General features: G+C 40.5%; 1 protein-coding gene across 5 annotated transcripts in view; it reads right to left on the reverse strand.

Annotated features, from left to right (window-relative positions):
* The window catches only part of SCFD1 (sec1 family domain containing 1), a 133756-nt gene that overhangs the window by 98042 nt on the left and 20344 nt on the right, over positions 1-15370 (reverse strand). For all 5 annotated transcript variants that reach the window (XR_005597882.1, XM_039536361.1, XM_039536363.1 and 2 more), the window contains exon 10: positions 13849-13948. Coding sequence is in view for 4 of the 5 variants with exons in the window: in XM_039536361.1 (XP_039392295.1) it covers positions 13849-13948 (100 nt within the window). In the remaining variant the exon portion in view is untranslated. The remainder of the gene's footprint in view (positions 1-13848; positions 13949-15370) is intronic.

Consider the following 15370-nt stretch of genomic DNA (forward strand, 5'->3'; position numbering starts at 1 on the left):
GGGAAATAATTCTCTTTTAGACAAGATTTTAAATTCTACAGATGTCCTCTGCGCTCAGCCGTCACAATTTTAGGGTAAAATGGATCACCTTTGGACTTCAAAAGATTAAGCAAACACCTTCTTTAAAAATATGAAAAGGGCTTGTAGGGTTGCCAGGTGTCCGGTTTTCGATCGGAACGCCCGGTTGAAAAGGGACCCTCACAGCTCTGGTCAGCACCACTGACTGGGCTGTTAAAAGTTCAGTCCGCTGTGCAGCGGGGCTAAGGCAGGCTCCCTGCCTGCCGTGGCTCCACACGGCTCCCGGAAGCAGCAGCAGCATTTCCCCCCGCACCCTCTTCACCTAGGGCAGCCAGGGGGCTCTGCGTGCCAATGGGAGCTGTGGGGGTGGTGTCTGCAGACGGGGGCAGTGTGCAGAGCTGCCTGGCCGCGCCTTCATGTAGGAGCAGGAGGGGGGCCATGCTGCTGCTTCTGGGAGTTGCTTGAGGTAAGTGCTGCTTGGAGCCTGCACACCTGCCCCCCTCCCGCACCCCAACCCTCTGCCCCAGCCCTGATCTCCCTCCCGCACTCTGAACCCCTCGGCCCCAGCCTGGAGCACTCACCTACACCCCAAATCCCTCACCTCCAACCCCACACCAATGCCCTCTCCCCAGCTGGAGCCCTCACACTTCCCTGCACCCCAGCCCCCTGCCCCAGCCCTGATCTCTCTCCCACACCCTAACCCCTCGGCCCCAGGCCAGAGCCCCCTCCCGCACTCTGAGCCCCTCAGCCCCAGCCCAGAGCTCCCTTCCACACTCCAAACCCCTCGTTTTTGGCTCTACCCCAGAACCTGTGCCCCCAGCTCAGAGCCCATACCCCCTCCCACACCCTAACCCCTCAGCCCCAGCCCAGAGCCCCCTCCCACACTCTGAACCCCTCGGTCCCAGCCCAGAACCCCCTTCTGCACTCTGAACCCCTGATTTCTGCCCCACCCCAGAACCCATGCCCCCCAGCTCAGAGCCCATATCCCCTCCCACACCCCAACCCAGTGAAAATGAGTGAATGAGTGAAAGTGGGGAGAGTGAGCAACAGAGGGAGGGGTGGGATGGAGTGCACAGGGGCAGGGTCTCGAAGAAGGGGCAGGGCACAGGCAGGGCCTTGGAGAAGAGCAGGGCACAGGTGTTTGGTTTTGTGCGAGTAGGAAGTTGGCAACCCTAGGGGCTTGTAGAATTTGAACAGCATTTTTTGTCTTAAAAATAAGATTATTGAAGTTAGATGTTTAAAAGATAAACAGGAAAAAATGCTCAAGGCGTTCACATTTTGAGAGGGTTCCGATATGCTACGTGACTTTCCACAGGTACAAAAAAAATCCAAACTTGCATTTCTAATACACTCATTACCATGGAACCTAGGCACTAAAGAATGACCACATCATCCATTCCCTCAAATAACTCAACTGATTCTCTAGTTATTTTAGGATTCACTTCAACATTACACCCACTTTTCCCCTAAAACTCTCCATCAACATATTTCAGTCTGCCTTATTGGTGCTGGGATCTATTCCTCTCTCCTTGATCATCTATCACTGATGACCTCTGACTCTGGGATAAACTGAAAATAGAAGTTAAACGATTTTTGAGAAATTGCCACAAACTTCAAAGAGTAGAATTTTAAAAAGCTGTTTAAAATATTTCTGTTGTATAAGTAGGCATGAGGAAAAAAACACTAAAGAGAAGTTGAGGGAGATTATCAGTGTTAGAACTAAAAAATTAGTCTATATAAAATTTTTGGAATGTCATTTGGGATTCTAGTGGCTAGTCATATTTTATAAAAACACATACCACTTCACTGTAAAGAAAATCTAAATTAAATTTAGAAAATTAGGATTTAGGCTTTCAAAAGTTCACACATACTTGTGTGGGCTGTGACAAAGCACAATATGCACATGCCTACAGGCCCGAGAGCATGTACACTGGTGTTAGCATGTGCAAGACAAATAGGAATACTTTGAAAATGTAGCCCTAAATGGCCTTAAAATACTTTTCAGAGCTGTTCTGACATAATTGATTATGCTGGTGCACAAATGAGGCTTTGGTATGCCAAGCCACTTCAAGCTGCCCGTACGTTCATGTCATATTAAAAAACTAAACAGTCATATTAATTAAAGTTAATTCTAAAACAACCACCAATGTTTACCAAACTGAAAAGAACAAAATAGGAAAAACATTTTAAAGCATCTAACAGGATATAACAAACAATGAAGAGTAAAAAATAAATTTAGTATCCTTCAAACAGAGCAAGAGAGGAATAATACTGAATACCCCAAAATAATGCAGTGATAGGACTATTTTATAAGCATCACTTATAACCTAAAGGCTGAGTAGAGAAACTAAGATCAAAATAAAGGACCAGATTTTAGCAACTCTCTCTGTGAGAGCCCTATTAATTTCAATGGCATTACCTTAAATAAGATACTAAATCTCCGTAAATCTGGCCCTAGGTTTGTTTGTTTTTTTAAAACTTTTTCAAAAGGCATGATGATTCTGGAACAGTGCAGGAACTGCAAACATCACCCAGAAAGTGCTAGAAATGGTTTTAATACCAGTCATATCTCTAAATCCTTTCATATTGGGACTTGGATTTTTCCTGGCTTAAAGGTGACTGCAGGCAATAGTGCCCCTAAGCCACAGGCCCCATGGAGTTGAAGTTGGCAAGACATCAGATGTAAACAAATTACATGCAAAACTGCTACAAGAAATGGGAAATGATGAAGACGCTTTCACATACATCTTCCATTCAAGAAGGATATAAAGAGATTATCTTAATGACATCATGTACAAGATATTTGGAAACTAAATACTAGAAAATCTGATGACTTTTGCTGGAGAACATTCAGAAGCTACAATGAAAGATCACACAGGGCCAGGAGGGATGGACAGATCTACCCCCTGAAAAAACGCAGTGTAGCTAAGGATAACCAGCCTCATGAAAAAAACGGTCATGCCTGATTATAATTTTGGATATATTTGTAGATACTATTGCCAGAACAGACAAGTGGTAATGTAATTTAATTAACATAATATGAATAATTTAATTAGGTTTTCAAAAGTAACTGACAAAGTTTCATATTAGAAGTGAACAGCCAAAGTGTGAAGAGTCATGAACCAGGAAAACAGTTGACAGAAAATTAAGGGAGAATGGAAGTTTCTTAGAAGATGGAAAGAAAGATAGTGAGGAGTCACAATGATCAGTTTTTGTAATCAAGTTTATGTTATTTAATAACAAATTATGTTATATGCAAGCTTACTATACTCACTATACTCCAAGCTTAAAAATGGACTAACCCGGGATGTACAACAATGAGAAACTTACTAGATGCAGGCCTTAGGTGGTAAACTGAAATTCACTATAGAACTAATAGCCTTTGAACTTATAACCAAAATAAGAATGAGTAGTTCTCGATATGGAAGACCTGAATTCATATTATGGAGCCACAATTTTCATAAGCACGTTTGTGTCTCATTCTAGAGAAAGCCAAGTTTTCCACTTCTCTTCCTTCCCTAAACAAACATACTTTTCACAAAAAAACAAGAAACTTTCTGTCTCCAATTTCTCAGTATGGTCTTCTATTTTTTTTATTGTTTAAAAGAAGTTTGAGATACTAGTGTTAACTTTTAGAAGTTAAATACCTTTGTATAGGTATTTTAGCTTTGTTTTGCCCCCAATGAGAACTAATGCCTTTGAATACTCTGCGGAAAGTTAGGTGATTAATTTTGGAGTAATTCACTATAAATATCTGAAGCCCTGAAAATACAGCTGGGCGAGCAATTTTCAAATTTGCTGGCAATTCTGAAAAAAATAAATTAGTTCACTGTGACAGTTCTTGGGGTACCCAGGTCTGTAAGTCACCTTGTTATCCCCTGCTTCCAGTAAGGAGGAGTCTCTCTTGTGGTAGCTGCGTGTCAGCTCTTTAATGCAACAAGCCTTTTAGTCACTCCAGCACTCCCCTCTAGGCTATGCCAGTTCTAACTTCGCCTTGCATATTAACAACAGGTGCATTCCAATCCCTGAGTCCCTTTGAATCATTCCTCTGTGATATCCAGCCCCTGACACTGGCTACTCTAAGGGTATGTCTACACTACCTGCCAGATCAGCAGGTAGTCATCGACGCGATACATTGATCCCGAACGCGCTCCTCGTCAACCCCGCGCCGCAAGGACGTGAAGTCAGTCAATCTAAGTCGATCTAAGATACGTCGACTTCAGCTACACTATTCTTGTAGCTGAAGTTGCACATCTTAGATCGATCCTCCCCACGCCCCCATTGTGGACTAGGCCTAAGAAATCCCAGATTCACTGCTCTCAATCACAGATCCATTGCATTGTGTCCCAGTTTATCAGTTTTACTTTAAAATAAATCACCAGTCCTGTAAACCACACAGTGCTTGTGAGCACTTATGATAAAACAAAAGGAGATTTAAGAATAAAGATTTAACTAGAAATGAGACAGTGTCAGAAACATGTTGTTACAATACAAAATCATAAAACAAACTTGGATCTACATTTATCAATAATTATCTTTCCTTTCTAATATTGTATATTTCCCACCCAAAAGGAAAGTTTATTGAAGAGCTGGCTGGTTTCTTAGTAACCAGCATCCGAAACTTCCATGAAAGCACCCTTACTCCCCAAGGGAATGAATGGATCTAGAGTGTCTTTCCCTACACTCTGTTATACTAAAACAGGCTTTTGCTTCTATTCACAGTCATGGTGAACAGCTCTCTCTTTTGCAATGTTCCTACTTCAATTCTAACGTGTTTCAACCGTTTGATGGTTTCTCTGATGGTTTTTCATTGATAATTTTGGGAGAGGGCAAGGCTGGTCAATTGAGCCTTGCACTACCTGAAAGGCTGATTAGGGAGGAGTGACAACTTGCTCTTGCTTGCATGGTCCATTCCCGAGGCCCATTACTTCTTGGTGATTAACTCTAAAGTTTGTACTGTAAGGCCTGGTCTACACTACGATTTTAGGTCGAATTTAGTAGCGTTACCTCGATTCAAGTCTGGACCCATCCACATGACAGCCTTTTTTTTCGACTAAAGGGCTCTTAAAATCGATTTATTTACTCCACCTCCGATGAGGGAATTAGCGCTGAAATCGGCCTTGCTGGGACGAATTTGGGGTAGTGTGGACAGTATTGACCTCTGGGAGCTATCCCAGAGTGCTCCATTGCGACCGCTCTGGACAGCGCTCTCAACTCAGATGCACTGGCCAGGTAGACAGGAAAAGTCCCGTGAACTTTTGAATTTCATTTCCTGTTTGGCTAGCGTGGCAAGCTGATCAGCACAGGTGACCATGAAGAGCTCATCAGCAGAGGTGACCATGGAATCCCAGAATCGCAAAAGAACTCCAGCATGGATTGAACGGGAGGTACAGGATCTGATCACTGTATGGGGTGAAGAATCCGTGCTAGCTGAACTCCGTTCCAGTAAACGAAATGCCAAAACGTTTGAAAAAGTCTCCAAGGGCATGAAGGACAGAGGCTAGAACAGGGACTTTCAGCAGTGCTGCGTGAAAATTAAGGAGCTCAGGCAAACCTACCAAAAAAACAGAGAGGCCAACGGATGCTCCGGGTCACAGCCCCAAACATGCCGCTTCTATGATGAGCTGCATGCCATTCTAGGGAGTGCAGCCACCAGTACCCCAACCCTGTGCTTTGACTCCGTCAATGGAGCAGGACGCAACCCGGAAGCGGGTTTTGGGGATGAGGAAGATGATGAGGAGGAGGTGGAAGATAGCTCACAGCAAGGAAGTGGAGAAACCGGTTTCCCCAACAGCCAGGATCTGTTTCTTACCCTGGACCTGGAGCCAGTAACCCTCGAACCCACCCAAGGCTGCCTCCCGGACCCGCCAGGTGGAGAAGGGACCTCTGGTGAGTGTACCTTTGTAAATATTAGACATGGTTTAAAAGCAAGTGTGTTTAATGATTAATTTGCCCTGGCATTCGTGGCCAGTACAGCTACTGGAAAAGTCTGTTAACATGTCTGGGGATGGAGCGGAAATCCTCCAGGGACATCTTCATAAAGCTCTCCTGGATGTACTCCCAAAGCTTTTGCAAAAGGTTTCTGGGGAGGGCAGCCTTATTCTGTCCTCCATGGTAGGACACTTTACCATGCCAGGCCAGCAGCATGTAGTCGGGAATCATTGCAGCATATGGTCCCGATGTTTGCTGGCATTCAAACAAGATCCATTCTTTATCTCTCTGTGTTATCCTCAGGGGGTGATATCATTCATGGTCACCTGGTTGAAATAGGGTGGTTTTATTAAGCGGACATTCAGAGGTGCCCATTCCTGCTGGGCTGTTTGCCTGAAGATCCGAACGTCATGTACCTTTCCTGGCCATCCCACGCTGATGTTGGTGAAACGTCCCTTGTGATCCACCAGTGCTTGCAGCACCATTGAAAAAGTACCCCTTGCGGTTTATGTACTCACTGGCTTGGTGCTCAGGTGCCAAGATAGGGATATGGGTTCCGTCTATCGCCCCACCACAGTTAGGGAATCCTATTGCAGCAAAGCCATCCACTATGGCCTGCACATTTCCCAGAGTCACTACCTTTGATAGCAGCAGCTCTTTGATTGCATTGGCTACTTGGATCACAGCAGCCCCCACAGTAGATTTGCCCACTCCAAATTGATGCCCGACTGACTGGTAGCTGTCTGGCATTGCAAGCTTCCACAGGGCTATCGCCACTCGCTTCTCAACTGTGAGGGCTGCTCTCATCTTGGTATTCTGGCACTTCAGAGCAGGGGAAAGTCAGTCACAAAGTTCCATGAAAGTGCCCTTACACATGCGAAAGTTTCACAGCCACTGGGAGTTGTCCCAGACCTGCAAAACTATGCGGTCCCATCAGTCTGTGCTTGTTTCCCGGGCCCAGAATCGGTTTTACATGGCATGAACTGACCTATTAACACCATGATGTTCACATTGCCGGGGCCCGTACTTTGTGAGAAGTCTATGTCCATGTCTATGTTCTCACCACTCTCGTCACCGCGCTGCCATCGCCTCCTCGCCTGGTTTCGCTTTGGCAGGTTCTGGTTCTGCACATACCGCAGGATAATGTGTGTGGTGTTTACAGTGTTCGTAATTGCCGCGGTGATCTGAGCGGGCTCCATGTTCCCAGTGCTATGGCGTCTGTGCTGAAAGAAGGCGCAAGACGATTGTCTGCCGTTGCTCTGGCAGAGGGAGGGGCGACTGACGTGGCTTACCGGGAATTAAAATCAACAAAAGGGGTGGCTTTGCATCAAGGAGAAACACAAACAACTGTCACACAGAATGGCCCTCTCAAGGATTGAACTCAAAACCCTGGGTTTAGCAGGCCGTTGATTTCACGGAGGGAGGGGGAGCAAATGAATACAAAACAAATCTGGTCTATTTCCCGTTGAAGTTATTCCACTGTATCTAAATAATTAAATAGTCATTACAGCAGGGCCATGAACTTGAGCCTTTCACCTCCCACCTGCTTTGATGACTAGGCTATAAGGCAGTCTGGGTTGGGTGTCAGTCTTTCATGGTGAAGCTGTTCTACTTAGTATAAAATACTTGAATAGACATTGGGCCACTGAGAATGACTCTGTAGCCTGGACTGTTAAGAGTAGACTAGTGACCTTTTGGCAGAGTAGCATTAATTATACTGAAAAAGGTAACTCTCACGAACAGGGAGAGTTAATCTTTGTGTTCTGGCATTTTATTTTGTATGGGAAAAAAATCAGCATTTGAAGAGCAATGCTGCTTTTTCTCTATCTTTCTCTCTCCCTTCCTGCTTCATCTTCTCAGCCTCTGCATTACCTTCCCACTCCATTTTTTTAATGCCACATTTGCTTCCTCTTTGAGTCCCTTATTTTTTTCAAATCTTTCTCCTGTCACTTATTTCTGTGCCGTTTTCTGGAACTCCACTTTTCCTGGTGGTCCTTCTGGAACAGACCAATCTATTTTATTAGCAAATTTCCCTACTTATGACTTTCTAGGTGACATTTACAAAGATAAATATATCCTCTGGGTTGTTCAAGAACAATCAAATCCTTGCTTTAAGCCAAAAACAAAAACAAAACAAAATCACCAGTCTCTTATCCAGATACTTTCCAAGAAATGAGTTAAAAAATTATTAAACAAGAACTGAAATAATTGAAACTTGGCATTAATCATTCACTAGCCTATATTCTCTATTAAACACACATTACTGGAACAAACGAATTTTTTTTCCTGGGTTACCATCTTATTTTACTTTTGTTTTATGTAAATAGTAATTTTTATACTTGTTTCTTCAACATACAATGTTATAAATAGACTGCAGTCTACATGGAAGATGTTATTTCTAATTTTCTCTTAAGAATACCTTATGTGTTTTTTTTAATAGACATTTTCCATTGTTATAGGGACCAGACTGATTGAACTAAAACATCTTCATATTTTTTGTATATTTTTTATATGTGACATTATACATTTACTGAAATTATAATATATAACTAGATATTCCTTTAGAAATTAATGTAAAATTAAGGAAATCTGTGAAAAATTAATTTATGAGAACAATGTATCCTGGGTTTACTGATCAGATTTTGTAACTAGTTACCAGATATATTTTCCTCAGTTCTATAGTAAGATGGAAATACAAATAAAGGCAGAAGTATACAGTAAATATAATAAAGGAGTTTTTAAGTAGTTGTAAATAGTTTTTCAGGGTGGTTTCATCTAATTTCACCTCATCTGGCCTCAGTATCCATAATCCTTTGAAAAGTTTCCTTCCAATTTTTTTTTAATATACAATTCATTCTCAGAGGGCATATTTATGGCTCATTTTCTTATCTTTTTATTCAGTATAGTCCCATTTCTGCAACAAATGCCATCTGAATAGACCCCTATGCATACATACCATATCTGTCTGCATGATTGGGATAATAGTGAGTAGAAAGTTAAGAAAGCAGTCATTAAAATGGACTTGTCAAGTTTGATTCTTCTATTCCATATTTTTTGACACACTGCATTTTATGTGGAAGACCAAGATATATCTGTGTCCCAGTACTGTTCCTTTAAAAACAAACATGCATCAAGGGTGCGAACGGAAGCGCTCAAGTCAAGAAATGACAATATCAAAGTTCTGGAAGAGGGAAAAATGGTCCTGTTAAAGCACAGAACTGGGACGCAGTAGATCTGAGTTTTATTCCTGCCTGGACTTTGTCTGACTTGGCAAAATCAAAATCTCCGTCTCACAATTCTTCCTCTGTAAAATGGACGTAATACTTCCCCTGCTTCACAGCAGGATGCGATGAGAACAAGTTTATTAATGTTTGTGAGGTGCTCCAAAACTACAGTGATGGGAGTCCTATAAGTACCCACATCGAAAGAAGACTGAACAAGTAACCTTTACTTCAACCTATCCTGACTTGAGCACTTAACTTTGTAACTCTAATGTTTTTAATGGAGGTTTTTGTATATATTGTATGTACAGTACATGGCATAAGACGATATCTTTAACCTTCCACAACAACATAACTAAGATATTAAGATTTAACCTGAACATGCATCAAGATAACTGAGTCACTTAAACACAGCTAGAATTCCAGACTGGCATCACCACAGTATAAATACACTTGAAGGAAAAAGACTTTAAAAAAATATCTACTACCAACACAATCAGAGCAGAGTAATTGCTGGCCTATCACATTGGTTTTGTCATTCCTATATATTCTCATTGTCTTCCTCATACATCCATATCTACCTACTAATACTGAACCTAGTGGTAATATAAACAAAAACAACTCTACTATGGTTGTAGCTGCTTCATCATTTCACACTGACTCAGACACAGTCTAGGCTTCAGAGTGATGTTTGGGTTTATCGTGTGTGCTTGTTGTGTGTGGATTTGTGAGCATGGCTAATGAAGTGTGTGGGCTGTAGTGAGGTGCTTTGTCTTTGGGCTTATTGTTCTCCCTCAACAGAGCAGCAGGGTTCAGAGGCAGCATGAGGCAGCTTAGCTGTTCCACGTTCCCTTTACTTACTGGATTTTGTGATTGTGAGAAAGACAAGATCAAACACTCTTCCAAATACCTGCATCAATGGGAAGACAAGAGAGATAACATAGGCCTCCAGAAACTCTTCTGTCAGGAAAGAAAGAACCTCCCCCAAATATAAGTGGGCAAGGTGATCAGAGAACCTCTCCCCTTAAACACCTGTTAATTTTTGGGGAGTGGAGAAGGACAGCAGTTGGTGGGCACAACACAGAAAAAGATACAGCTGCCCAGAAGGGGTGGGAGTGGTCTGGGAGAATTTTAGCCAAACTCTGATCCCTCTGGCTGCAGGTATGGTTACCCATGCCTCTCCAGCATTTTCAAAAGAAGAGGCTATATATGCCCTCTCCCTCGCTCTATCAAAGGTGTGTTAGGTTGCTCCTTCTTGCTGCCATTAACGATGTATTTTAGATGCTACAACACTGCGTGAGGCTTGTTCCTGTTTTAGGAATAAGGCACTCTAAAGCTCCCCAAACCTCCAATAAAAATATTTTTTTAGTTACACTCATATTTGGGAATTACTTGCCTTCACTAGTTTTTCTGAAGAACTGAGGGTACAAAAATCTTTCTTATCCACAGTTCATGTATTTTATTTGGCTGTTATTACATCAGAGAACAGCAGCATGTGTTGAAGTCCCAGACTGCTAGCACTAAGCACAAGCATTATGGTGCTCAGAACAGATAAACATTGTTTGGCCACAAGCATGACAGCCATTTCATTTTGGCACCTCCTCTGCAGCAATTTGCAGGCTGCCCATCTAAACCAAACTTTGATAAGCACCTGTACTCTATTGTGTTGGTTCTCAAGCTGCAGTCTGTCCCCCAATCTCTTGGAGATGTTTTTTTAGTAATAGGAAGCATGAAAATTTAGAATCAGAGGCTGGGAGTGGAGAAGCTTTGTGAGAGGATCTGTTTCTTATAAAGTGTCTACAAATGTGAGAACCACAGCTCCAGTTAACATGTCATATCAACCTGTGAGTGGGCACAAAGGTCCTAACATATGGACATGAATGTAAACTGTCAAGCCCATTCTCGTGTATCAGCTTCGGTTGGGAAGGACAATATTAATGGTCAATAATATTGACAAAAGTAGTCCATGAAGTAACATTCCACTCCTGTGGGTAATGGGAAATGCTATAGATTGTTCAGATCAAAATTTAAAAAAATCAAATAGCTTGCACACCAAAGAAAGCATATTAATCCAGTGGCTCTTCACCTTCTTAAAAGCCCTTTACTTATGGTTTCCACAAAAACCAGATAATTTTGGTGGACACTTCATATGAGTGAATAAATTAAAGGAAAAAAGGGGGAGAGAAAGATTACTTCATTAGCAGAAAATTCACATACCATTTCTGTTCAATGGGTATCTCTCTCAGATTACTTTAGCAGCTTGGCACTTATTATAAAGCTTCCCACTCAGTTTAACATGACACCTAGGTTGTTCTCTCAATCAGAACCTTGTTCCTACAGACAAGTCAGCCTGATATTATATATTTTAAACACACATTAATTCCTCCCCTCCCCCATTGGAACAGATTTTGATCAGAATAGGACTCTTCAGATGAGTCTGTTTATTTGTAGCAACAGTATCATTATTGCCTAAACAGGCAAAGCAGAGAAATTTGTGGTTACGCTGGCCTTTAGATCGCCATCCCATTCCCTAGGCTCCTGTAGTTGAGAGCCAAATGAAAACTGATTTACGTGAAAGTACAATTTATGTAATCATCACCTTGGTAACTATTTTCCTGTTACAATTTAGAGCTCTGTCAACAAAGTCATTCAAGCCATTTCATAAAATGTTGTGCTCATTCTGTGAAGAGCCTGGCATGATTTTTTTTTTTTTCAACTGGACAGTGAGCCTGGTTTTGAAATTAAACTTTTCCCCTGGATACAAAACTAGAGATCACTCGTGTTTCCAAGGGGTGTAGGCTCGTGATACAAACTTTGCTAACAGGTTGAACTAGACATTTTAAGAACAAAACACGCACATTCAAAAAAATGTTGACGTTTATAAACAATCCTTCAGTCTCAAAAAGGCAGTGACTTTCCATCAGCTGAAAAGTGTAAGTGCAACATACATATCACATGCACAATTTGCCGTGCACAGTAGAATTCTATAAAAACCCACAAGATTTTCAGAGACTAAAAAAATTTCACCTCAGTGACGCAACAATTTTCAGACAACTCTATGTGCCAGTACATAACTCATAGTAACCAGGCACATAGGCATGTATATTGCAATTTTAGCATGAACTACAGCAGGGGTAGGCAACCTATGGCACGGGTGCCGAAGGCGGCACGCGAGCTGATTTTCAGTGACACTCACACTGCCCAGGTCTTGGCCACTGGTCTGGCGGGTTCTGCATTTTAATTTAATTTTAAATGAAGCTTCTTAAACATTTTAAAAGCCTTATTTACTTTACATACAACAATAGTTTATTTATATATTATAGACTTATAGAAAGAGACCTAAAAATGTTAAAATGTATTACTGGCACATGAAACCTTAAATTAGAGTGAATAAACGAAGATTTGGCATACCACTTCTGAAAGGTTGCCGACCCCTGAACTACAGACTGTGGATGTATATCACAACCTCAGCAACAAATACAAAACACTAACTCAGAGAAGTTATATTAAAATGAATTTCACGTGACCTATTAATGTATGTTAAAGTGAACTAATATCCCTCCTGCTTTTTACTTTGCAATTAAATAAAAATTTATTAGCATATTTTTTATATTAGGTTTTTGTAGGGTTTTTTTTTATATACATACACACACACACTCATTTATAAATTTATTTATACATACGTATAAATACATTTCTCAGTTAAGTAATAAGATTTCCTTCCATTCAAATAAATTTCCAATATAACATGCAGCTGAATTAGGAATTAGGTTGTATATCATTTTCTCCATTAACAATGGCGCTCTAAGACCTATTAGGTCAGCCAGAAGTTTATAGAACTCCGTATAAAAAAATAAAAATAATTTTAAAAGCCTTTAATTGCAAGTTGTTTTATAAAATCAGCTCTGGAAAATGTAAATGTTCTAAGCTCCATGCGACTTCCAAAACAAAATAAATATTTATGAAAGTTCTCTCAGCAAGTTCATTTACCAGCTGGTATTTCTCTATATAGAACATTTACACCATCTTGTGGAGAAGAATGGCAAAGTAAATCTCTAAAAACTCAAACTGATACCAAGAGCTGTTTTAAAGCTTATTAAAACAATACAAAATATTTACATTTCAGGATAAAATTCAACCATTATAATCTGTACATTTCATAAAACATCCAAAAATCAAGCTAACAGCAACCTCCTCTCATGACAATTTAGTGTCATAAGCATTTGTCTTTGTAGATGGGGAATGAAAGAACACAAGATTTGTATAGGATAGCTGCAGAACAAATCTCAAGCCTTATCTTACAAAATGACAAAAATGAAAATTAGTGACAAAACTTAGATCTAATTTAAGACAAATTTTTGCATTATGAGAAATAAAATTTACAGAAAAAGTATAGGTTACAAACTTCTGAAAAACAGCCCTGCATAACTGAATTACCAGTATCTTAATAACTACAGCAACATTTTAAATAGTAAACGTTTTAAAAAGGTACTGCAATGTCAAAACTCCCAACCCTTCACAATAAACCTTCTAGATTTGTTTTAGATGAAATAGCTTCCAAATAAACTCAATATATAAAATAAGGTTTTGATTAAGGAGTGACACTGTTACTAAATTTAAGAGTAAACTGAGAATGCAACTGTACTCTCAATAGTAAAAATGAAGTTTATTCTCTTACCAGTACATCATGCACTAATGCCTGGTATGTCCAAGTATGGTGTAGAGGAGTTGCTAAATCTATGTTTCTGTCAACAAGGACTAACAAAGGCCTTTGGAAACTGTAAATAAAAAGACATTTTGTCAGTAACTCTTTATACATATTTGGAAGAGTCTCTCAGTCTCTTCAGAAATATCATATATTCTTTGGCGTTTTTCTGTACTGCCAATTTCTTTAAAATCAATGATACTCAGACCTCAGTGGTTCAGGAGGCAAATTAGCAACCAACATTACCCAAAAGAGCAACAGAATTGTGAATTCATTGTTTCATTTACTATGGTACTATATATTCATATTTAAACAACAGTAAAAGCATCCTGATTGGTTAATAATTTAGACTGGTTAATAATGAAATCATACAGTGTTTTAATATCACGTGCTGCAAAGAGCCGCAGGAAACACATTAAAGAGCCACTTACGACTCGGGAGCCTAAGTATCATTGCTTTAAATATTATCCTGCAAATTGTATGTACTACCATGCTGAATTTACAACTTTAGGGAGTTAGGCTTAGGACATAATTAACTGAGAAAATTCACAAAGATAAGATTGAGACCAAGAAATCAACAATATAAAAAAAAAAAGACTGAAAGTTACATTAATATTCAGAATGATTATATTAGATTTGTCAACAGCTTTTGAAACTATTGACTCGTCCACGGAAAGTGGCGAGGTGGATGGATGAAATAGCTTGAGAGGGTTTGGTTCGTCTGAAAAAGATTCTAGTAGTAGTACTAGATCACTGCTTGTGTCCCACACCCCAAAAGGAACCTCACATCTGCAGTCACTCTCTAGGGCGGTCCATCATGCCACCTCTCCTGTCTGATTTGTATGTGACGCCACAAAGAGCTTATGGCTTGCATTGTCATCAACATGCTGATACTCAGCTCCTCTGTGAGTAAAATTTTCAAAAGGGCCTAAGTAGATTATGAGCCTAAATCTTATTGAAAATCAGTGAGATTTAAACTCCTAAAAGGGCATTTCTTCCTATTGCTGAAAAGGGGACTTCAGCACTTTTTGAAAGTTTTATCCTGTCTCCTTTTCACTGAACCCAAATGCTATTGTTTCATTACTCTCCAAGTGTCTGAAGACTAAGCTACAAACTCTGCCATGTCACTGTTTACCCTTTTCCCATCTCATTTATGAATATTTCCCCCATGTTAAAATGAACGGCCAGATCCTGCACAAATGCGTGTGCTGTATAAGCCAGAGTATAGTGGATTTGCAAACCACATACAAGTGAACAGGCTTCTGCAAGGGTATAACCTATATCACAATGCACTCCAGCTTATCCCCAACATATATCATATCATTGTTTCTCAGCACATAAAAAGCTACAGTGTGTGTACTGTGACTAGATTAATATATCAGTAACTCACAATCCTTGTCAACAATGTAAGTGGTGTGACAACCATAATTAAACAAAAGCAGTTAATACAACTGCTTTATTAGGGACCAGAGAATGAGGAGCCAGGGCCGACAGG

Source organism: Mauremys reevesii, linkage group 4 (assembly GCF_016161935.1).
Source record: "Mauremys reevesii isolate NIE-2019 linkage group 4, ASM1616193v1, whole genome shotgun sequence".
Lineage (NCBI taxonomy): Eukaryota > Metazoa > Chordata > Testudines > Geoemydidae > Mauremys > Mauremys reevesii.